Source organism: Narcine bancroftii, chromosome 7 (assembly GCF_036971445.1).
Source record: "Narcine bancroftii isolate sNarBan1 chromosome 7, sNarBan1.hap1, whole genome shotgun sequence".
Lineage (NCBI taxonomy): Eukaryota > Metazoa > Chordata > Chondrichthyes > Torpediniformes > Narcinidae > Narcine > Narcine bancroftii.
Window position 1 is genome coordinate 53,857,880 of NC_091475.1, and position 25,410 is coordinate 53,883,289.

General features: G+C 40.0%; 1 protein-coding gene across 1 annotated transcript; it reads left to right on the forward strand.

The window, feature by feature from the left end:
• The first annotated feature begins 5,296 nt into the window (after window positions 1-5,296).
• Window positions 5,297-20,795, forward strand: LOC138739852 (TLR adapter interacting with SLC15A4 on the lysosome-like). Its single transcript, XM_069892388.1, has 2 exons — window positions 5,297-5,468; window positions 18,334-20,795. The coding sequence occupies exon 2, from the start codon at window positions 18,336-18,338 to the stop codon at window positions 19,221-19,223; it is 888 nt and encodes a 295-aa protein (XP_069748489.1). The 5' UTR covers window positions 5,297-5,468; window positions 18,334-18,335; the 3' UTR covers window positions 19,224-20,795.
• The last annotated feature ends 4,615 nt before the right edge of the window (window positions 20,796-25,410 follow it).

Below are 25,410 nucleotides of genomic sequence, written 5' to 3' on the forward strand. Positions count from 1 at the left end.
AAGAACACGCTCCAAGAATTTTGTTGAATGAAAGACTTTGTTGGAGCTCACCTTCCTTCTTCCTTCCTTGCTGATCACACCTTGCAGTCACTATAATATCACCCAACCTATCAGAGATATTTTTAAATTCAAATCTAAAACTTCCACAGCTTGAAGCATAATTATTTTCTCTCCGTACATTTCTGACGGGCTAGTCACCTGAAGTAGTAACTTAGTGCCACACACCTATGGATTTCCACCAGTTTTTGTTTCAATCTTAAAATTTGTGTTCTCCCAGTCAAAAATTAAAACATCAATTATTTGAAAGTGAAGAGGAACTTGAAACTATCATCTGAAAAGGAAAATGTCATGTTTAACTTCATTTTTTCCCTGAATGAGAATACAAAGATAGCACTGTTGAAAACAAACATCACATCAGGCATTGCATCCATCGCTCAGCTCAGTCAGCCCTCCCTCCCACTGCTTAGACCGGTCTCACCCACCCCCTCCCCCACCCGCCCTGCTCAGCCTGGCCAACACTCACTCCCCGTGCTCAGGGCGGCCTAGGGCAGAAAATAGTATGGTACCAACCCTGTGCTACTGACTCACGAATGCATCACCAGCTCCAACAGTGTCATCAAGTTTGCAGGTGACAATAACAGTAGTTGGCCTCATCAGCAACAACGATGAGTTGCACTACAGAGAAGAGGTGGAAAACCTCGTGAAATGGTGCAAGAGTAACAACTTGAGAAGATCGTGGACTTCAGGAGGACCAGGAATGACCATCCTCCACCACGCATCAACAATTCTGTAGTAGAGAGCTCGAGGTTTCTTGAGTTCATTTAACTATTGACCTATCGTGGACACTCAACATCTCCTCACTTGTCAGGAAGGCGGAACAGTGACTGCATTTCCTGAAAATATTGAAATGGGTAAGGCTACTGGCCACCATTATGTCAACCTTCTATAGGGGCTCTATCGAGAGTATCCTGGCCGGCTGCCTCACAGTGTAATGTGGTTGCTGAGGAGAAATTGATCAGAGATCAATCCTTAAGACCATAAGAGTGGCAGAGGGTATCACTGGAGTCTCCCTCCCCCCATCGATGTGATCTACCAGGATCGATACCTGTAGCGGGCGTGAAAAATCATTGAGGACCCCTTCCACCCCGCACACAGCATCTTTCAGCTGCCCCCGTCGGGGTAGAGACATAGGAGTCTTAGAGCCAGCACCAGCAGGATGAGGAACAGTTTCGTCCCACGGGCAGTGAGAATGCTGACACTAACCATCTGAGACTCTCATATTCATGAAACAATATTTATTTGTATGGCTGAATTACTTGCCCTGCATATGTATTGTTTGTCTGTATGTGTTATGTCTGGTTGTGTGTCTGTATGTTTTGCACCGAGGACCATAGAACACTGTTTCATCGGGATGTACTTGTACAATCAGATGACATTAAACTTGACTTGAGAAATGGATTTAAAATAGACTCTAATGGAATTTGTGAGAAAATAATTGACAAAATAAATGCAAAATACATAAAAACAAATATTGTCAATTTTTGTCAAAGGTTTGCTCAATAAAACAAAAACATGATTTTGTACTTTTGTTGGCAGCGAACTTACATAACTCAAATAACAGACCGTGGTGGAGTTTAATTTCTGTGATCCTGTTGAGATAAACAATGAAAGTTGTGTGAGGCTTTGAAGGTGTAAGGTCTAACTGACCCTTTCATTTATGGATTTTTTTTCTTAGCATTTTAGCTGCTAAGATTTACTTTCACAAATTTATTTCAAATTCCTTTAACTCTTAAATCCAGACTGAAGCTAGAGCTTTACTCACAAGCATTTTGAAGTGATTGTTGATTGGTACAATTCTAAACCTTGGGACCCATTTTAAACTGCACCTTAAATAGCTGCTTAAGTTAAGATGTAATTTATGATCTGTACAGCATTTTGGTCAATGTGAGTTGTTTTAAATGTGCTATGTTAATAAAATAAACTAAATTAATTTTCAGTTAAGTCCAATTGGAGAAGTGTTCAGTTTTTGGTCCTTATGTCTTTGGATTTTTTTATTTGCAGTTCTGAAATTATCCCTAAAATATGGGAACACTTTTTACCAAGTGAAAAGGCTGGTTCTGAAGTGTTTCTGTTGTCAAATTGAAGTAACTGTCCACACAGTACAGTAATATGGACAGCTACTTTGAAGGTCAACATTCTACGTGAACTGTTGTTAATGTTTAGAAACCACATTGACAGCTAATATGCTGGGGCCCAGAAATTCCAGTGCCTTTAATTGGGTGGTTAATTGGGTGCAACAGGTTGGATGGTAATTATTGTTTTGCCTCATTGGCAACTTTGCTTGTGTCTGATCTGATGTCAGTGCATCAGGCTTCAGGAAACCCTCTGAGACTGCAGTAATATGGAAACAGAGACTGCATCTCAGAATAATATTTGGTGGAATTGCAGGAATCAGAAGTGTTGTGGGAGATTTGGTTGGCAGATTGACAGGTGTAAGTGGAATGCTAAAACATGCAAATTAGTCTGGAATTTACTTGACAGCGCTCCCAATCTATCAATAGTCCCTTTGAAATTGTAGCACCTGGGTGGCCCTCCTGCAACCTGGGTATGATTACTGGGGCAAAGGTGCTGGAGGCACCTTTTAAATTGCAGGGGGATCCCGCCCCTGCAATGATGCATCACGTACTCACTGGAAGTATTGCTGGATGTTCAGAGGCTGGCTGCCCGGTGACACATACATGCAAGTGCTGACGTCACTGCAATAAGCGGTTGGCCATTTTCCTGTACAAATCACCTGTGGACGCGACCTAGGTAAGTTTAACTGGGTTCTTGGACTATCTTTCCGGTTGGGTTCCGACAAGGTAGACCCGCTTGGATGTTTTCCAACTGCTGCGTAACTGGGGTGCTAACCGGGCAAATTGTCCGCTTAACCCCATTTTACACGGCAGTTTGAAAGGGCCTAATGTATTGGGGGAATGGGGTTGTCTTTAAGTCCCCTTCAATGCAGGTGAACTTTATGGAAGAATAAAGTCATACTGTGCACCTGGATGCAAAAGTGACTCAAAAAAATGCTTAATTTTCTAGAAAATCACAATAGGATAAATGAAAGATAAATAGCATTGCGAGTAAATTTCTAAACTAAATTATTCAAACTGCTCAAAGTCTTAGCTAATAAAACAGTTCACTATCAAGTGAGCATCAACCTCAAATAATGGAGTGGTGTGGATGGTAAGTCAGTGCAGACAGACATGATCCTCAGCTAAAAATAGCTCCCCAAATATCTGCAGTTTGAGCAACAGTTGAACGGAAGAGTGAGCTGCACGCTTGGTCATGGTAACAGATGACACAAGACAACAGTGACAAATTATCTCAGCTATGAGGAACAGGAATTAAAATGGATGTATATACTGGATAACAAGGGAGCAAAAATTTACTGTCTGAAATGGAGAAACATAAATAATTAAAAAAAATAAAAGCTGAAGTGATTGGGACAGTTTATGTTATATTTTATATTGTATATAGATATGTTTTAAAGGAGATAAATTGTGGCCGGTATTTTAGTTAAGTCACACACAGATACAAACACTTCTAAACAGATCTCATTTAAAATGCCAGTGTTCTGCTCCAGCCAGATAGTCCAGGCTCTGAGTGCCTTTGCAAAAACTTTGAAGGATGCCTATAAGGACTTCACAAGTAAGTGTTAATGGACTGGAACATGACAAGCTGGCAAGCTTGTCCAAAAACCCTATTTTGAAGAATGGTTGTGAGTTTTTAGTTCACCCTGTTCAAAGCCCTTACAAGAGGAGATGGCTGGCTGTGTAATGTTTCACTTAAAATAAGGGAAACAGAAAGGAATTCTGTGGTGACCTGAAAGAAAGAGGTTATCATCTGGAAAACCCTGATGGGCAAGTTTCTTCAGCAAGACACTGAAGTGGCTGTTTGGAAGGGATCAGTTGTGGGTGTCCAACGAGCAACAAATCTCTCTCTGAAAACCAACAAGAACCTTTCTGAGCAGTAACTATTTATCTTTCAAGCACCAAAGTCTGGTGAAATTCATAAATGTTAAATTTGGTGCACAGTATAAGAATTGCCTGATACCAGTGAACTTGGAGGAATAAGTGAGATTAGACTGTGATTCATTGAACTTTTCTGAACTTACACACACACTACATACATGTGCACTTAGAATTAGAAGGGGGTTAAGTTAGGTTAAATTAATAGTAATAAGTTAAAGTTTGATCCTGTTTTGATGTTTAAAGCAACTCGTGTTTAAGTAACCACTTGTCTTGGTGAATTTCTATTGCTGCTGGGTTTTGGTGTCCTCTGGGCTCATAACAATACAGTATGGAAAAAAAAGTTCTTGAACCATCTCGTGTGGTGAAGCAGTGATATTTTGTTAATCGTACAAAGGAACCCCAGGGGGAAAAAAATTCACATACCATGTTTTTTTTTAAATATTGCACTTTGAGAGAAAGAACTAGACAGAATCTTGAGGTGTAAGAAAAACATACTATTTGCAGAAAGCACGAAGGGCAGCTTGGTGAAGACTGATTGGGAAATTGGATTAAAAGATTAGCTGGTAGCTGGCAAGATGAAAGAATGGTTTCAAAATTCTCAATCAACATTCATTCAACTGACGAGTCCACCAGAGAATGAATTCATCCACCTTAAGTAAGGAAGTTAAAGTCGGGCTAATTTAAGAGGATTGCAACATTTCCAGATAAATGGAAGGCAAAGTTTTAGAAAGCAACAACAAATCACAATCAAAGATCACTTTGAGGTAGCAAATATTGTTTCTTCAACAATGCAAGAGCTTCTGCACCAAAATAAAACCGAGAACGGCAAAACTGAAATGGATATCAGGAAGAAGGGCAGGGGAAACTATTATGGGGAATGAAGGTATTGATTTGTCATCTGCACTTGCATAAAGAAACATGAGTTGTTCATTTCTTTTTTTACACAAGTTTTGTGAGAACAAACTTTATTCCTATTTCTCACTTTTTGGGTTAGGATTTGAGAAGTCTGTTGGAGCAAATTTCTGATACCTGATGGCCATATCGTGAGTCTCAGCTGCTGTGCGAAATCAATGAGAACAAAAGGATAGGGATGATTTGGGTTTTGTAGCCTGCATTCTCAGGACTTCTCAAAGGTGTGGCTTTGGGGGAAAAGCACATTTTTCATTATCTTCCAAAATTTCCTCAATTGAGGATTCATTTATGCAGCTTTTTGTGCATCTGTATTTTACTATTTTGTATTGCACAGGGAGAGAGCATCAGAATGTAAAAATCAGTCAGCGTTCAGCCATTTCTGTTCAAGATGTCATCTTCAAAAATGTACCACAGTTCACGTTCCTGTTAACTTCCTCTTTGGGACACATATTTATGAACAACTGAACTTTCAGGTTCCTCTCACTGAGGAACAACTTCAGCACGACTTTACAGACAGAGAATCTTTCACTCCACTTAAAGGTGAGAAAGTCATTTTAATTTTTCTGATTGGTTTAAATTTGTTTGCAAAATGTGCTTTAATTGAATGTCTGGAACTCTTTGTCGAACAATTGAAAAGCTCAGAGATATTTTCATTTTGTTATGATCTAATGTCAGCTTTCTTCCATTGGCAACGGCAACATTAGGTCAGCAAAAACACAAAAGTCTGCAGTCACTCTGATTGTAGTAAAAACACACCAAAATGCATTTTGAGGATTCAGTCTTTGAGAAGGGGATATCGGATTTCCAGCATTTCGGTGTCTTTTTACATTATATCAGTACCAGCCTTCTCAGTGATCAGTAATTTCATCATTTCTGTGTTTATGGATTCTAAACTACAAGATCAGATTCACAAGGAATCAAGCGTTCAAACCAGTCTAGCTGCACACAATTCAGTTTCAATGAAAGTTGGCACACAGTTAATTAATATTTCGATAACAACCAAATTATTTTCACTTTGTTGCAGATGATGTTTAGAATTACTCCTCGATTTAAGTTATTTCTGTCAAGAGAATCTCTTTTGCAATATTTTGAAACCAGCAGTACTTTGATTTTGAATCCAAATACTTAAAACAGCACTAATCAATTCTAAAAAGCATCCGACAATGAATCTGTCATAAGATGTATTTACGATCTTCATAATTGTTGTTGTGTTCTCATACCCTCATGCCTACAAGATTCTGTGAAACATAGATAGGGTGGACAGCCAGCCTCTGTTTCCCAGAGTGGGAGTAGCAAACACCAGAAGACATCTGTACAAAATGAAGGGAGGAAGGCTTAGAGGAGACATCAGGGGCAATTCTTTAAACATGGAGAGTTACGGATGCATGGAATGCCTTGCTAGGGGTGGTGGAAGCTGCAATATTAGGGGCATTAAAGAGACTCTTAGACCAGCACATGGAAGAATGAAAAATAGATGGTTATTAGGTAGGAAGGGCTTAGTTTTTTTGGTGAGGTAGGAATATATAGGTCAGCACAACATTGAAGGCCAAAGGGCCTGTTCTGTGCTGTCATGTTCTATGTCAATTTTTTTTTTAATTCCCCCAAACTTCCCAGCCATACAAAGGGGCAAAAAGGCTTCAATTGTACATACTTGCTTAAAAAGTTTTTTTTCTACCAGATTTTTATGGCATGAGAGAAAAACAATTTGAAGCAATTTCTCAAATTCCTGGGAGAAAGTCTATCAAATAAATTGGAGTATTCTGCAGTATTATTTTACGGCATTTTGGATCAATTGAAAATAGCAATATTGCCCACCAATTTTTTGTTCATTTCATAAAGTGAAATGGCATACTTGAGATTTGATTTCAGTTAAAGCAGTTGGTAAAGTGTCACGAGTCAAAAGTGGTGTGTGACTCCTTGCTTCAGGTCAACACTGGCCTCATAACTAATTCAGGAACCGATTCCTTTGGGCAAATTAGACATGTAATTCTCACTCAAGTGCCCAGCTCTGAAATTAATCAGAAATTCTCAAGATAGATGTTGAGATTTGTTCTGTTCAAGATTCTACACTGACTTGCAAGTTAAAAAGTCTTTTGCATGCATCATACAAGTCACTGGACTTTGCTATTTAATGTGTGAATGCTTTGGGATATTTCCAAAAATAATGCACTATTCCAAAATGCTCCTTCCTTTCCATTAGTAAGTAATTGAACGTGGGAGAATAATCCAACTTTGTTCAAAAGTAGACAACATCACAAAAACTAGCTACACTGTGAATTGATGTAGGGATACTTCTGTGGCGCCAATGGCCTGCAATAGGTTATCATGGCCACATCAATCTGTGAAAAGGATTATCAACTCCATTCATGTCAATATGGACAACTCTAATCTATTGGCCTGGCCAGTATCAGATACCTTTGTACACACTTAATAACAAATTCATACCACAGAGGGGTTAAAGTACGAATAAGTTCGTTTTTTGCATTTTACACATTCTTTTTGTCAAAATGTGTCGAGATCATTTTTCTTTGAAATGTACGGGGTTGCTGGGTTAATTAGATGACACGGGTTTCATGGGTCAGAAGGGCCTTCCGCTGTGTTGCATCATTATTTTTGAAATTAAAAGTACAACCCAAAGTGGAAATTGGAAATTGTGATTGTTAATTCATCTAATGAATGTTCATCATGTTCTTCCCTAATCCAAACATTATAAGTTTGTGTATTTTTAAAAATATTGGTAGGCGATAAATTCCTTTCTCTTTAGACATCAAGATGCTGGTGTACATTTTACATTGGAAGCATTTATATGTAGCACATAAACTGTAATTGGTCCTTCACTGTTTGCCATATTCTGACATTCAATACTCCAATATCTAAAGCCCTGAAACAATTCCTCTCAGGCTACCAAAAGGACACACTTTAAAGGACGATGTCAAATTTGACAGAAGAAAAATACGAGGCAATTAGTGTAGCAATTAGCACAACGCCTTTATAGTGCCAGTGATCGGGCCATGGGTTTGAATCTCGCACCGACTGCAAGGACGTTCTCCCCGTGTTTGAACGGGTTTTCCCCAGGGGTCCCGGTTTCCTCCCACCATTCGAAACATTCCACGGCAGTAGGTTAATTGGGTTTAAATTGGGCAGCAAGGCCTCGTGGGCTGAAAGAGTCTGTTACCGTGCTGTATGTCTAAATTAAATTGGTGCAAGGATTAATTTATATTTCAGGGACACAAAGAGCCATAAAGCTTGGAAACAGGCCCTTCAGCTCACAGAGTGTGCACTGACTATCAAGCACTCATTTGTACAGTGTACCCTGACATGGAATATAGAACATAGAACATACAACACAGTACAGGCCCTTCTGCCCACGATGTTGTGCCAACTATATAGACTGATAAAAAATAAATACTGAAACCTTCCTGCCTCATAACCCTCTAATTCTCTTTCATCCACGTTCTTGTCTGAGTCTTTTAAATGCCCATATTGTTCCACCTTCCACTACCACCGCTGGCAAGGCATTCCAGGCAGCCACAACTCTCTGCAGAAAAACTTACCCCTAATGTCTTCCTAAACATTCCTCCCTTCACTTTGCACAGATAAACTCTGTGACTATTCCTCATCAGGGAAACCCAGTCTTTGTCTGAGATTTATCTGTGTGACTGGAGAAGCCTTTTGACAGGCTAAAAGCAATTTTGTGCAATATTACATGTCTATTTTATTACAGGATAATAAATAGGATCTGATCTGAGAACAAATATGTTTCTTTACGAGCAAGGAAAATGTTACTTATTTACAGAAGCAGCAGATGCCCATACACTTACAACGATAGAACCTGAATGCATTGCAGCACAGAAACAGACTGCTTCTATCCTTCTAGTCTGTGCTGAACCATTTTTCTGCCTAGCCCCACTGACCTGCACCCAGCCCATAACCCTCCACTCCTCTTCCATCCATGTACTTGTCCAAATTCTTCTTAATTGTTAAAATTAAGTCTGTATTCACCACTTCTTCTGGTAGCTCATTCTATACTCCAACCTCTTCTGTGTGAGTTTCCCCTTTCACTCTTAAAATATCCTCTAGTTTGTATTTCGCCTAACCTCAGTGGAAAAAAGCTTACCTATATTTACTCTGCCTTTCCCCTCATAATTTTAAATACATCTATCAGATCTCCCCTCATTTTTCTATGCCCCAGGGAATAAAGTCCTAACCTGTTTAACCTTTCCCTGTAACTCAGTTCCTGGAGTCCAGGCAACATCCTAGTAAATCTTCTCTGCCCACATTCTATCTTATTGATATCTGTCCTGTAGTTAGGTGACCAAAACTGCATGCAATACTCCAAATTTGGCCTCACCAATGTCTTGAACAGCTTTACCATGATGATATTATGAAGACCAATATGCCAAAAGCTCTTTTTACAACCCTATCTACCTGTTGATACAAATCTGGAGGACCCCAAAACCCAGCAGCAATCAAAATTCACCAAGACAAATGGTTATTTAAACAAAAATTGCTTTTAATTATCTTTAAACAGGAAAACAGGATTAAACTTTAACTTATTACTATTAACTTAATGTGACATAATCCTCTTCTAATTCTAAGTGCACATGTATGTAATGTTCAGGAAAGTTCTTTGATTCACAGTCCAATCTCACTTCTCACTCCTCCAAGTTCACAGGTATCAGGGTGCGGTGCGTTGTTAGACAGAATCAAACACACTCAAGGTAAAGACTGAACAACAGGCTTTAATCCACAAAAACCTCCACAGAGCCAGGCTGCCTGTGGCTGCAGCAACTCAGTGTGAGGCCTCGGCAGGCTTATATCCTGGAGGGTGGTTGACACCTGACTGGGTGGGGCTTGATCTATTCAGGCCGACTGATTGTCAGCCGGCCAGGCGTTGTCCTGTCCCCTTACACTCCTGCAGGTACAGAGGTTGCCCCCTGCAGTAGGCCGGTGGTGTACCACCACACGGGGAATTTTGATACTGTGCACAGAATTCAACATTTATGAATTTTCACCAAGCTCTGGTGTTTAAAGTTAGATGGTTACTGCTCAAGGAGGTTCTTGTTGGTTTCAAAGAGAGAGATTTGTTGCTCACTGGATACCTTAAAAGCCACTGCAGAACTCTCTCTCTCTCTCTCTCTCTCTCTCTCTCTCTCTAAAGAATCAGCAGGCATTTTCAGGTGGCCAATGTAAAGCCGCAGGTTTAGGGAAAATTGTTAGGTCTGCTTTGTTCATGAATGAGTGAGACAAACACCAGGCTGAGTCGAAATCAGGGTTCTTTGTTCTTTATTACCGGATTGTAACACTTGCGACCAACCAGGTTAGTCGGAGAATGCATTCTGCCGTTATCAGCAAAATGGTGATTTTTTATACCCTTGGATATGTGCTTAGAACATCATCATATCATTACTTGTCCAATGACTAAAACTGTTGCTATCCTTTCCCTGCTAGCTTCCTGCCTCTCAATCCATCAATGTCTCTCTTATCTTGTAAGTACAAGGATGCATTCACATCTTGTTACTGCCCCGTACATTCCCATCTCATGATGTTTTACCTTACAATATGTGGCTGTTTTGAGACCACCTGAATGTGCAGGAGGGACTCTTGAGGAGAGCTATGTAACCCTCCTCCTAGACGGATAATCAGCTCAGCGGCTCCCCCAGCCACCTGAATGCAGCTGGCTGAAAGTGGATGTTAAAGGGTCAGGCTGCTGATCACAGCTGACACTGGGCAGGAGCCGGAGTGTGCTCAGAGCCATGTCCTGTTCAGCTGTGTCCTTCAGGTGGCCAGCGTTGCACTTAAAACGCTGCCACCTGAATAGCAATTTAAAGGGCCGCTTCTGCTTCTTCAGGCACATTCTTACCATAGAATGCACCTGAAAAAGCCTAGTGTGTCCCATCTTAGGCTCCAGACCCAGTCTTTGAAAGATCTTATCAGCCTCTTCCTGGTACATGATCAACATTCTGTTCCATTTGCATCTTCTATTAAGTTCTTTGCCAAAGCAGTTTTTATTGTCTTTGCAAAGGCATTCAGGGTCTCAATGTCTCACTTTCAGCAAAACTTGCAATTTAAATGAGATCTCTTTTGTGACATTTTACCATCTGCTTGTGAAGTGACCGACACTAATTCCCCACACCCGACAATCTCTTTTAAAAACATATTTATATATTATATAAAATGTAATATAACCCGTCACACTGTGATGTCACTTTCAGGGAATTATGCATCATTATTCTTAGATCTCTCTGTTCTAATGCACTCCTCAGTGCCCTACCATTTACTGTCGATGCCCTTTCTTGGTTTGTCCTTCCAAAATACATCACCTCAAACTTGTCTGCATTAAATTCCATCTGCCATTTTTCAGCCCAGTTTTCTAGATGGCCCATATCCCTTTGCAATCTTTGAAAACCTTCTTTGCTGTCCATTACATCTCCAATCTTAATGTCATCTGCAAACTTGCTGATCCAACTTACCACATTATTATCTAGATCATTGATATAGATGACAACAACAATGGCCCCAGCCCTGATCCCTAAGGTGCACTACTAGTCACAGGCATCCAGTTTGAGAAGGAATCATCCACCATTACACTCTGGCTTCCCCCGTCCAGCCATTGTCAAATCAAGTTTACTTCTTCACCATGAATACCGAGCGTCTGCACGTTCCTGACTCATCTCCCACGTGGGACCTTGTCAATGGCCTTACTAAAGTCCATGTAGACAACATCAAATTTCATCAGATTTCCAGGCAACCTCCTCAAACAACTCTATGAACACGACCTCCCACACACAAAGCCATGTTGACTATCCCTAATCAATCCCTGGCGATCCAAATACTTGTATATCCAAATACTTGTATAAGCCTTCCAATACTTTACGTACTACTGACGTCAGGCTCACTGGCCTATAATTTCCAGGGTTACTTTTGGAGCCTTTTAAAAATAATGGAACAATGTGAGTTTCCTTCCAATCCTCCGGCACCACACCCATGACTAAGGACATTTTAAATATTTCTGCTAGAGCCCCTGCATTTCTACACTAGCCTCCCTCAAGGTCCGAGGGAATATCTTGTCAGATTTTATTACAGTAAGAACCTCCTCTTCTTTAATCTGTATAGATACCATGACCTCACTGCTTGTTTTCCTTACTTTGCTCGACTGTTCCAGTTTTCTGAGTGAACATTGATTTAAAAAAAAATAATTTAAGATCTTTCTCTATCTCTTTTGGTTCCATGCATAGCCAACTACCTTGATTGTCAAGCAGACTAATTTTGTTCCTTACTATCCTTTTGCTCTTAATATACCTGTAGAAACCCTTAGGATTTTCCTTCACATTGTCAGCCAAGGCAACCTTGTCTTTTTTTTGTCTTCATGATTTCTTCCTTGAGGTTTTTCTTGCATTTTTTATACTCTTCAGGTACCTCATTTGCTCTATGTTGCCTAAACCTGTTATACACCTCTCTCTTCTTCTGAACCAAATCCCCAATATCCCTCGAAAACCAAGGTTCCCTAAGCCTTCTAACCTTGCCTTTAATCCTGACAAGAGCATACAAACTTTGAACTCTCAAAATTTCACCTTTGAAGGTCTTCCACTTACCTTGCACATCCTTACCAGAAAACAATCCATACATTCTAGATCCTTTCTCATTTCCTCAAAATTGGTCTTTCTCCAATTTAGAATCTCAGTCTGAGGCCCTGACCTATCCATCTTCAAACATGAAACTAATGGCAGTATGATCACTGAACTCAAAATGTTCCCCGACACATACTTCTGTCACCTGTCTTGTCTCATTCCCTAATAGGGGATCCAGTATTGCACTCCCTCTTGTTGGTACCTCTACATATTGATTTAAAAAAACTTTCCTGAACACATTTGACAAGCTCCAGGCCATCCTGCCCTTTTATGGCATGGAAGTCCCAGTCAATATTGGAAAGTTAAAATCTTCTATCGCAACTTTATGTTTCTTGGAGCTGTCTGCTACCTCTCTACAGATTTGCTCCTTCAATTCTCGTTGACTATTGGGCGTTCGATATTACAACCATGAGTGTGGTCATACCTTTTCCGTTCCTCAGCTCCACCCATAAAACCTCAGTAGATGAGCCCTCTGGTCCGTCCTGCCTGAGCACAGCTACAATATTTTCCTTGATAAACAAAACCACTCCTACTCCTTTCACCCACCCTCTCCACCATTCTATCGCGTTTGAAGCAACAGAAGACAGGAACATTGAGCTGCCAGTCCTGCCCCTCCTGCAGCCAAGTTTTACTAATGGCCACAACATCATAATTCCATGTGTCAATCCACACTCTAAGCTTGTCTGCCTTTGCTATAATACTCCTTGCATTGAAATATATGCACCTGAGAACATTTCCACCATGTCCAACCCCCTGACTTCTATTTTATTTAACATTTTATTTAATCAACATATATAAGATCATAATAAGTAAGATTGATAAGTAACCATAAACCCCTTGACTTCTAATGGTGCATGCAATTTTCACATGATCTATTTCCTGGTCCACTCCTCTATCTCCTCTGGCACTCTGATTTCCATCCCCCTGAAAATCTAGTTTAAATCCCCCTGGAGCAGCACTAGAAAACCTTCCCACGTGGATATTAGTCCCCATCTCATTCAGATGCAAACCATCATGTCGGAACAGATCCCACCTTCCCTGCAAGAGAACTCAATGATCCAGAATCCTCAACCCCTCCCCACACCCCACACCATGTCTTTAGCCTCATATTAAGCTGCATTATCCTCCTATTTCTAACCTCACTGGCATGTAGCACAGGTAGAAATCCTGAGATCACCACCCTGGAGGTCCTGTCCTTCAACCTAGCATCTAACTCCCTGAACTCTCCTTGCAGGACCTCCTTACCCTTCCTACCCACATCATTGGTCCCTACATGGACCACAACATCTGGCTACTCAACCTCCCTGTTGAGAATGCCGTAAACTCGCCCCGCACTGTAGTGCAAGGCGACGAGGAAGCGCTCTGATGCAGCGGGGCTGTCATTCAGGAGCCACCGCTTGTCAATGTTGGGCTGGGGAGTTCTTCCTTGATGTTGTAGCTAATAATTCTCCATGAGCACTGAATCATAGACTACGTGTGAACCATTACATTTTGGGTACCATGCCGTCTGAAAATTGACTGTCACATTTCAGCAATCACTACAGAAGAGTAAAATATGACATTTACTTAAGCACTTCATTGTGTCCTGAGATTATGGCAGAAAAATGTGTATTCAAAATTGTTATAATTGATTCATACACACAATAGAACTCATTTAGTTCCTCAATATGGTCTCAATTCCTTCTTCCCAATTTATTTTTGCTCTTTCATGATCAGAAGTATGTTGTTTTTGTAACTTTGGGGAAATAATGTTTGAGGTTGATGTTGAGGAAATCTTAGAATGTTTTACAGTTGCTGTTTTAAGTGGAACATGGGCAAGAAATATAACTAAAAATATAAAACGGAGTCAGCCATTCAGCCCCTTGAGCCTGCTCTGTCATTCGTCCAGAATGATTGATCCTCCAGGTGGCGCGGTTCGCAGAGCGGCTAGCGCCACGCCAGCGCCCCGGGTTCAAATCCAGAGCTGTCTGTAAGGAGGTTGTACATTCTCCCTGTGTCTGCGTGGGTTTCCCTTGGGTGCTCTGGTTTCCTCCTGTCTTCAAAAGATGGACAGGGATAGCCGGTTAATTGGCCACAGGTTTATTTGGGTGGCGTGGACTCGAAGGCTGGAAGGGCCCGTTACATTCTGTATCTCTAAATTAAAAAAAAAAATCTCAATGCCACATTTTTTGGTCTTTGTCCCTAGAGTGCTTGATATCTTTTATTTCCAGAAATCTTTTCCTGCTTAAATACATTTAGCTACATGTTCTCTACAATCTTTGATGGGTGAGAATTCCACAGGTTCACCATCCAAATGAATACTTTTCTCTTGAACTCAATTTTTTTTGCTCTAATAAAATCTTTTGTTCTTCTGGACTCTTCTGTATAATGACCAAATTGATGCAATTTCTCTTGACACAACTGTTCTGACACCACAGGAATCAGAAAAGTGAGAATTTATTGATCTCTATCGATAAAACGGAATAATCTCTAAAGTCAGGAAATCAATCCAGCACACAACACTCCAGATGATCGTGAGATTCCCTTACTCCTGTTTTGAAAACCTTTTGAAATGAAGAGCACTAAAGAGCCAGTTGAATTCTCAATTGTTTGTTAAGAATGTACAAGGAGATCAAGGCTATTAACATGTCAGAATTTTTCACCATTGTCTGCTTTTTGTGTTTTGCTTGCCTGAATGGTTACTCTCTTCATTCACCATCCTTGGCCATGCCATATGTTTGTCCATTCAAATCTTGCCTAAATTTCCTTGAATATAATTGGTTACACAGACTATACATTACACCGCAAAAGTTAAATAAATGGGACCCAACAGTATCTGATAGATGTTTTTGATGTAAAAAAGAAATGGGAACAACAATTCATGCAATCTGGACATGTGAGAGAGTAGAAAAATTTTGGGATGATCTCAATCGGATATTAAATAAAATAACAGAAAACAATATACCAAAGAATCCAGAGATCTTTCTCCTAAGTAACATAAAAAACAAAGAATTTGGAATTGATTTGGAGGATGCACAAAAAAGATTTGTTAAGATAGCCCTAGCCGTAGCAAAAAAATGTATTATGTCAACCTGGAAATTGGAAGATAATTTGAAAATACAACAATGGTATATAGAAATGAATAAATGTATTCCATTAGAAAAAATAACATATAGTTTAAGAAATAATATTGAAATATTTGAACAAATATGGGAGCCTTACATTAAATACAATAGCGAAAACCTACCGGGGACAAACATTACCTAAGTTGATGGAAGGAGAAGGAAAGAAAAGAATGGACTCAGTAGAATTTCTGGTGTATTTTTGTTGAATGACAACATTGTCTGACTGGTTTAATGCAACCTAGATTGTATACCTAAAATGGATGAGAGGGGGGGGGGGGAGGGTGGGGGGGGGTGGCTTGGGAGGAGGGGGGGGGGAGAAAAAGTCACTGTATATGTGTGAAAAAGAAAAAGTGTATATCATGGCTAATGTGATTTATGGTGTGAAAAATAAAAAATTTAATTAAAAAAAAATACTGAATTCACTTCATAACCTCTAACTCCATTTGGTTTTGGGTCAGATTCAGATTTCAGATTTATTGTCAGAGTGCCTACATGACATTACATACACCCTGAGATTTTTTTTTCCTGTGAACCAGGGATAATTACCACTAATTTGTAGTTTGAAAAAGTGTACACAATGTACACATCTAAACAGTCAAATGTAATCAACTGTGCAATATAGAGAGAGAAAAAAAACAAATAATAAAGTTCAAAAGTTAGAGTTTTTAAATGAGTCCCTGATTGAGTTTGTCGTTGAGGAGTCTGATGGTGGAGGGGTAGCAGCTGTTCCTGGTGGTGTGAGTCTTGTGGCACCTATACCTCTCCCCTGATGGCAGCAGCGAGAACAGAGTGCGTGCTGGGTGATTGGGTCTTCGATGGTTGCTGCTGCTCTCAGATGGGAGTGTTCCCTGTAGATGATCTGGATGGTGGGGATGGTTTTGCCTGTGATGTCCTGGTCTGCGTCCACTACCTTTTGGAGAGTTTTACACTCAGGGGTATTTGTGTCCCCATACCAGACCATGATGCAGCTGGTCAGCACACTTTCCACCACACCTTTGTAGAAATTTGCGGGGGTTTCTGGTGTCATACCAAACCTCCACAAACTCCTGAAGAAGTAGAGGCGCTGACATGCTTTTTTCACAATGCCATTAGTGTGTTGGCTCCAAGATAGTGACCCCCCCAAGAACTTAAATTTGCTCACCCTCTCCACCCTAGTCCCCCAATGATCACTGGATCATACACCTCTGGTTTTCCCTACCTGAAATCAAGCATCAGCTCTTTAGTTTTGGTGACATTGAGTGCAAAATTTTTGTTGTTCAATCTCCCTGCTGACTCATTGCTTTTATTAAATACAAAAAAAGTGATGAGTGATATATGCATAAATATTAAATTTGTGTTTTTCTTCATACCATTGATCTCCAGAGAGAATAGCTGGGATCAAAGCAATGATCCCTATGGTATCTCATTTGCAACCACTTGCCAGCCAAAAAATTGAAGCAATGTTTTAACTCTCAGCTTTCTCTCTGCCAACCAACTTTTGATCCATACATGTATATTATCCTTAATCTTATATGCTCCAACTTTGTACATTAAGTTCTGAAGTGGGACTTGTTACAGAATAAGTTAATAAGATTAGGATAACATATATCTTACAAAGGTATAGATTGTGGGGAGTTAGTTTAGGTCACACGTCACAGAGATCTCAGTTACATTTCACAAACAAACATCTGATTTGGAATGAAAAAACCTGTGCAGGTGGAACCTTCAAGTCTCCAGTGTTTTACAGAGACAATGGAAGTGCTTTTGGGAAGGGTTTTCACCAGTATATGTTAATTGGACAGCATGTTTATACAGTGTCCAGACTCAAGAACTGAGAGGTCTTTTATTGTTTCAGCAAGGGCCAGGTGTTTTTGCAAATGGAGGAATTCATCCATAGTGGGGGTGGGGGATGAAAGAGAGTGAGAGTGAGAGTGTGTTTGGTGGCAAAGCCTGCAAATTGAGAGACTTGGTAAAATCCCCATTTGAAAATGGGTTTTGAGTTCCGAGTTCAGCCTACTGACCCAAAATCTCTGTAGTCAATTGCAGAAGCTGTGGCTAATTGATGCGTTTCTCCTGAAATAGGGGAAAAATTACTCTTTGTGGTAACATAGGAAAAAGAGGTTATCTTTTTCAAAACCCAAGAGAGGGAAAGTTTTATCGACAAAACACTTCAGTGGCTGATTGAAGGAGATCAGTTTTTGTGTGTCCAAAGAACAATGAATATATCACTGAAACCAACAAAGACCTTCCTGAGTGGTAACCATTTAAGTTAAAGCACCAGAGACTGGTGAAGATCATAAATGTTAAATTCTGTGCACAGCATGGAAGATTGCCTAATACCAGTGAACTTGGAGAAGTGAAAAGTGAATGATGGGACAGTGAAAAAGAACTTCCCTGAACACATAAACATTACATACATGTGCATTTAGAACTAGAAGGGGGTTAAGTTAATAATAATAAGTTAAATATAAGTGAATTTGTGCTGATGTTGGTTTTTGAGTCCTTTGGGCTCGTAACAAACTGTATCAAAGGTCTTTTGAAAGCCTTGTGTGAACTGAAGGTAATTAACCCTGAGGAGGTTTAGGACCAGAATTCAATAGCAGAATACCTTTTTCAAGTTAGCAGTCAGCTTGCAAAATTCGACTTCCATGAAATGTGTGATTTACTTTCCTCTCCCTTGGTCCCAAACAGACATGTTAAGTGAAGGCTTCATCTGTGGAATCCCTTATTGGAATGAGTACCCAAGGGAAGACAGGAGTGAGCAGAGGGAACCAAGCCCATTATATGATGACATGGGTCATGAGCTGAATTCAGTCGAAAACTTCCTGCATTGCCCTCATTCTGATTCATCAAGTGTGGCTTTGTCGCTTCTTGAAAAGTGCAAATCTTTTGGCAGCTCCTTCAGATCGAGTGAACGGGAAAAGAAAGCAACACCACTGTTGCAGGCTGCCAAGGTGACTCTGATTGCCAAGCAGAAGTCTCTGGTCGTGGATATCCCAGGAAGTTCTGGAGTGAGCAAGGAAACTTATTTTGTTCCCTCCTGCTGCAAAAGTATTTGTGACAATTACAATGACCTGCAGATTGCAGGAGATCACGTGTTGCCAATTGATTCAGGAACATCTGGCCTGATATCTCAAAGTAGCCTCGAGGACAATATGGGCCCGTTCTTGTACTCTCTGGAAATTCCATCACCAGAGTCTCCCAAACTGTCAGAGTTCCCCAACAAGCTCCGCAATAGTGATACATCCTGCTGGTGTGAAAGCAGTGCAAAGTACAAAAGCATCATTCAACACTCTCAGCCTCTCACCAACTCTGTCCTCAATGACTATCTCGAGCAGAAAGTTATGGAACTCTACAAGCAGTACATCATGGACAGCATGGTGAGCAGTGCATCACCAACAAAAATAATTGAATCAGAATTTATCATGAATAACGTCGACCAGATTAGCATGCAGATATCACGAGAGCAAAATATGGAAACTACAAAAGCGAAAGATATTGTTATCAGCTGCTTGTTGCGACTTGCAAGTGAAATTCAATCAAATGAACTCAGCACACCAAACCTACAGATATCTTCATGAAAACCAGAGTTTGATCCAACTGAGTTTATCAAGCTTGTTCACATAAAATATGGTCATAGTCGGAGAGTTCTGCAACATAGAAACAGGTCCTTTGGCCCATCTTTTCAATGCTGACCAGGCTGATCCTATTTTCCTGTGTTGGCCCATATCCCTCTGATCCATGTACCCATATAAATATATTTTGAACATCACAATGGTTCGCTGCTGTTTTTGGTGGGATTGTCACCTGCTGTTTGCTCCCACTGTTAATGACACTCCCAATGATCACCACCACAATCCAGGAATCAAAGCTCCTCAAGACCACCAACCATCCTCCAAAGACATCAGCAAAAACCTCCCAGTCATTTGACACCGCTTCTTCCTGCAATCAGTGAACCCTCCCTCCGGCAGCAGAGATGTTTAAGGTCCAGATTGTTCCTCCAAAATCCTGATGACCCAGAACATTGACCACCCCTCTGCATCTGTCGATGATTCCTGACCTGTCAAGATTTGCCTTGTTTGCTGCAGTTTGCAGTCCCACGTCTCCAGTTATGTTCACGGATGGTCCAACAGCGGGCGTCTGATCTGTGCCAGCAGGAATCAGTCCAGTCCTTCTGTCTTCCAAGTACAAGTGTGAAATTTCCACCCATCTCTCACTGCACACTGCAAGAGTCCTCACGACTCAATCACAGCAAATTTCCTGTGGCAGTGGCACAAAATAACAAGGATAAGGGTACACCTACATGAAATATGTTCACCAAAAGTTTACAACATTATTACAAAGATGTCAGTGGATCCTGAAATGGGGAGAAGTTGGGTCTCTCTTAACTTCGGAGATTACTGTAAAATGTGCTGCCACTATTTGGTGGAGGAGGGAACATGCCTTGGATGTAACTGGACGAAGAATTGTTGAACTCTTTCTGGCTCAGATTAAAGGAGTAAATTAAGATATATTGGATACTGAAAGAATTGCTTGGGTTGAAAGTGTTTTTATGATATAATTATTGACAATTAAATAAAACCTTGTGTTGACTTCTGATGAAGAACAAGTAGCAGGAACATTTAATTTGAATGCTTTTCAGTGAAAAGTGTTAGAATCATATGTGTAGTTTCAAATAAAAAAAATTAATGTTCCTATCAAGTGTATCTTGTATTTCAATAATGTTACTGGACATTGATATTTCTTGTAAAATTGAACATTCTGCTGTTTGGAATGTTTCTACCTTGATGCACCATCAATAATCACAAAAGTTGTGAAACTGATTGGCTTTTATTAACAATGGAATGGAACAGCCTTCAACCTCATTGACTGATCAAGGCAGAGTGGACTGGGGAGCATGCAAAGGGCTATGAATAGGATCAGTTTCGGGAGGTGTGTCCAGCCTGCACCAGCCATTCATAGGACTACCACACCTCTGCTTCTACAATATAAATGAGCGCAGAATCAAATTTATTTATGAAGATTCCTTTGGGTGCTTGTTACAATAATCAAATGAATTACTGATTGTCAAAAAGGGATAACTCAAATAAACTTTTGGACAGGATTTAATATGGTTGCTATATTTTGCATTTAAGTTAGATTGAAGATTGCACGAGATAATAGGGCTTTAGGACTTTTTCAAAACAATTTCATAATTTACTTCATTTGAGATTAAATTACATTTTAAAAATTTAGACATACAGCATGGTAACAGGCCATTTTAGCTCATGAGACCATGTTTCCCGATTTACACCCCATTAACCATACTCCCAGTATGCTTTGAAGTGTGGGAGAAAACTGGAGCCCCTGGAGAAAACCCATGCAGACACGGGGAGAAAGTACGAACTCTGTACAGACAGTGCGGGATTCGAACTCTGATCCAGTCCCAATAGCTGGCACTGTTAAGGTGTTGAGCGAACCACTATGCCAACTGTGCTATCTTTATCGATTAGAAACTCACACTTTCTGGATGCAGATCAGGAAAGTGTTCATATTCTCAACCAGTGTCACTGGACAAAAATTAGTTTAAATTTTAAAAAGTGCAGCAATGTATACACACAGAAAAGGATAAACCAAATCAAAGATGGTGATACAAATTGGGGCTTTAATCAAAGACTTAAATTTGGTAGATATTTGGAGAAGCATTAACCCAACAGAGAAAGATTTCTCTTTTCATTCTTCCCGACATGATACCTTTTCTAGAATAGATTTTTAAAAAATATTGTCACATTTACAAGGAAAGGTATTGCAGGCAGACTATAAGAGTAGAGTTATATCAGATCATTCTTTATTATTTTTTTCTTATGAAAGTTCGGAGGTGGTACGTTCATCCTATAGATGGAGGTTTAATACAATGTTGTTGAAAAAACCTGAGTTTGTTGCTTTTGTTAAGAAACATATTGATTTTTTTCTTAACTGAAAATACTAATTCAGTTAAAAGTTGTTTTGTATTATGGGATGCGTTAAAAGCTTATTTAAGAGGACAAATAATTAGTTATGCTACTAAAGTTAAGGAAGGGTATATGGCTGAAAGTCTTAAATTAGAAAAGCAGATTGATGAACTGGAGAAGGAATTTCAGAAGGGAGTGACAGAAGATCAGAAAGTAGCTTTGACTAGATTGAAACTGCGATATAATACGTTACAGACCTATCAATTTGAATGTTTACTTAATCGAACTAAACAACGATATTATGAGTAGGGTGAGAAGGTGCAAAAAGTACTTGCTTGGCAGTTAAAGAAGGAGCAGACTTCCAGGGTTATTAATGCTGTTAAAAAGAATTCAACAGTTACTTATGAACCTCAGGGAATCAATGAACAGTTTTATTAATTTTATAAAAAATTGTATACTTCTGAGGGGAGACAGGATAATGGATCGATTGATTCTTTTTTATCTACATTAAAGTTACCAGCATTAGATGAAGAGAATATTATAGATTTGGAAGCTCTGTTTACAGACCTAGAAATTAAAACCGCTATGATGGAAATGCCTAATGATGTCACCAGGTAATGATGGGTTTTCGGTAGAATTTTATAAAGTTTTTTATGAGGATTTACCTCGGTGTTTGGGGAGGTATTACAACAAGTGACTGAACACTATGAGTTACCAGAATCTTGTTCTAATGCTTTAATTACTGTAATTCCAAAGAAAGATAGAGATCTGTTAAAGGTGTCTTCATATAGACTTATTTCCTTATTGAATGTGGACTATAAAATAATAGCTTAAAGGAAGCAAATCGGCTTGCTAAATATTTACCTAAATTGATACATGTAGATCAGACAGGTTTTATTAAAAAGAGATATGCTTCAGATAACATTCTTTGATTAATTAGTTTGATCAATGCATACCGACAGCAGCCCAACCAGCCCACCTGCTCCCTTCTTAATAAAATCCCTGCTCTCTTCTTCTTAACAAAATCTTCAATATCCTTCAACAGCCAAGCTTCCCTATGCCTGTTAATTTTTCCTTTAATCCTGCAGAACATACTGCCCTCTCAAAATTTCACTTTCAAAGGGCTCCCACTTACCAAGCACATCTTTGCCAGAAAACAACCTGTCCCAGCCGACGCTTTTCAGGTCCTTCCTCATTTCCTCAAAATTGACTTTTCTCCAATTTAGAAACTCAACCCAAGGACCAGACCTATCCTTATCCACAATTATCTTGAGACTAATAGCATTATTATGACTGTACCCCTCCAGCTGTTCCTGACTCATTCCCAAATAGGAGATCCAGTATTGCACTCTCTCCTATTGATTTTGAAAACTTTCCTGAACACATCTGACAAACTCGAACCAATCCAGCCCCTTTAAAATGTGCAAGTCCCAGTTAATATGTGAAAAGTTAAAATCACCGACCATCACACCTTTGTTTCCTGCAGCCATCTGCCATCTCTCTACAGATTTGCTCCTCCAATTCTTGCTAACTATAATGGTCTATAATAGCTCATTAATGTGGTCATACCTTTCCCATTCCTCAGCTCCACCTAAATAGATGAGCCCACACATCTGCCTGAGCACTGCTGTGACATTTTCCATGACTAACAATGCCACCCCTTTCATCCTTCCCCCTCTATCATATCTGAAACAACAAAAGCCTGGAGTATTGAGCAGCCCCTCCTGCAACCAAGTTTCATTAATTGCACAATGTTAGAATTTAATGTGCCAATCTGGGCTCAAAGCTCATCTGCCATTCTTACAAATGCTCCTTGCATTGAAATAGACTCACCACAGAACATTTTTCCTCATCTTTGATTCTCATCTTTGTATATAGTTTTAACATACTCTTTTACCAGCCCCACTCTACTATCTGCTCTGGCACTCTGGTTCTCATCCCCCTGCAAATCTAGTATTAAAACCCTGGAGCAGCACTAGCAAACCATCCCTCAGGGATACTAGTCCCTCTCCAGTTCAGATATTAACCGTCCTGCCAGTACAGATCCCACCTTCCCTAGAAGAGAATGCAATGATCCAGAAATCTAAACCCCTCACTCCTGCACCATCTCTTTACCATGTCTGAAGCTGCATTATTCTATTTCTAACCTCGCTCACAGGTAGCAATCTTGATTTCTCCACCCTACAGGACCCGTGCTTCAACTTTGTGCCGAACTCCCTGGGCTCTCTTTGCAGTCTGGGTGTCTTCTTGTATAATAAGGAGAGACAGACAGACAGACAGAAGGGGAGAAGATGATCAGAAAAGAATAGTGAGCAACAGAGAATAAAAAAAGAATGTGCAAATAGTCTTCCAAGAGTTTGCAAGGCAGAAGAACAAAATAACAACAGACAATTGAACAAAATATTCAGGGGTGTGTTCAGGTGGTTCAGTCGGCCAGCTATTGGGGGGGTGGGGGGGGAAACGCTTGTAATCCTGAAATTTTATAGTGTGCACATACTTGCAGGAGTTCATAAATACATTTCTTTGGTGTGATTATTAAGGGCAGTGATGATAAGCAATGTGCATTTGCTTGCCAACTCTTGTGAAAAGGGACTAAACTGGCAGGATAACCTGAAAGTTGACCGCCAGGTTAGATCGGCGGTAAAGAAGGCAAATGCTATGTTAGCAGTCGTTTCAAAGGGGATTGTGTATAAGAGTAAAGAGGTGTTGATGAAACTCGATGGGGCACTGGTGAGACCTCATTTGGAGTACTGCGTTCAGTTTTGGGCCCCATATCTTAGAAGGAATATAGCAAGGTTGGAGTGGGGACAGCGGAGGTTTACCAGAATTATTCCAGGAATGAGAAAGAGAACATATGAGGAACGCCTAGCGCCTCTTGGACTCTATTCATTAGAATATAGAAGAATGAGAGGGGATCTCATAGAAACATTTTGAATAATGAATGGATTGGACAGAGTCAATGTAAATAAGATGTTTCCCCTGTTGGATGTTTCCAGGACAGTCTTAGAATTAAAAAGTACCAATATACAAAAAAGTTGAGGAGAAATTTCTTTCGCCAAAGGAGAGTGGATTTGTGGAAATAATTGCCACATGCAGCTGTGGAGGCAGGATCATTGGGGGAATTTAAAGGGGAAATTCATAGGGATCTAATTAGTCAGGATATAAGGGGATATGGGGACAAGGCCGGAACTTGGAACTAAATGAGAGAACAGTTTAGCAGGGACATTTTACGGAACAGACTCAATGGGCCAAATGGCCTGCTGCTGTTCCTTTTTCTTGTGATCTTGTGAAACCACAGAATCCATAGATACTTGGCAGTGATAACATGAGACAGACAAACAGAAAGAGGAGGAGATCGAAAACCTGAAGGATAACAAAGAGATTAAAGATGAGAGGCAAAGGAAGGAGCTGCAGGAGAACAGCAAAACCTGTTTTCAAAAAAAATTGATTAATGAGGTACAGGACAAAGTGATATGTAGCTCATTTTATCCCAAGTTTCAGCTTAACCATGTTTGGTTAATTGCAAATCGTTGCAAAGATCAAAACCTGGTGCAGTCCTCTCCAACATCAATTCAAAAAATACAATCTGCCTTTTGCTTATAGATCATCAGCCACAGAGATGAAACTAAACTGTTATCAGCAGGAAACATCTGTGAGCCATTTCTAACAGTTTTGGTTTCAGTGAATGCAAAGATAGAGATGGCAGTAAGAAAAAAAGGCTTTCTGAATCATCCCCTTTGAGAAAGTGTGATCAAGGGGTTGTACACAAGTTATGCATTAATAATCTCTTTCTTTAGAGGTAATCCTTCAGGAATGAGGCTGACTTACTTCCAATAGG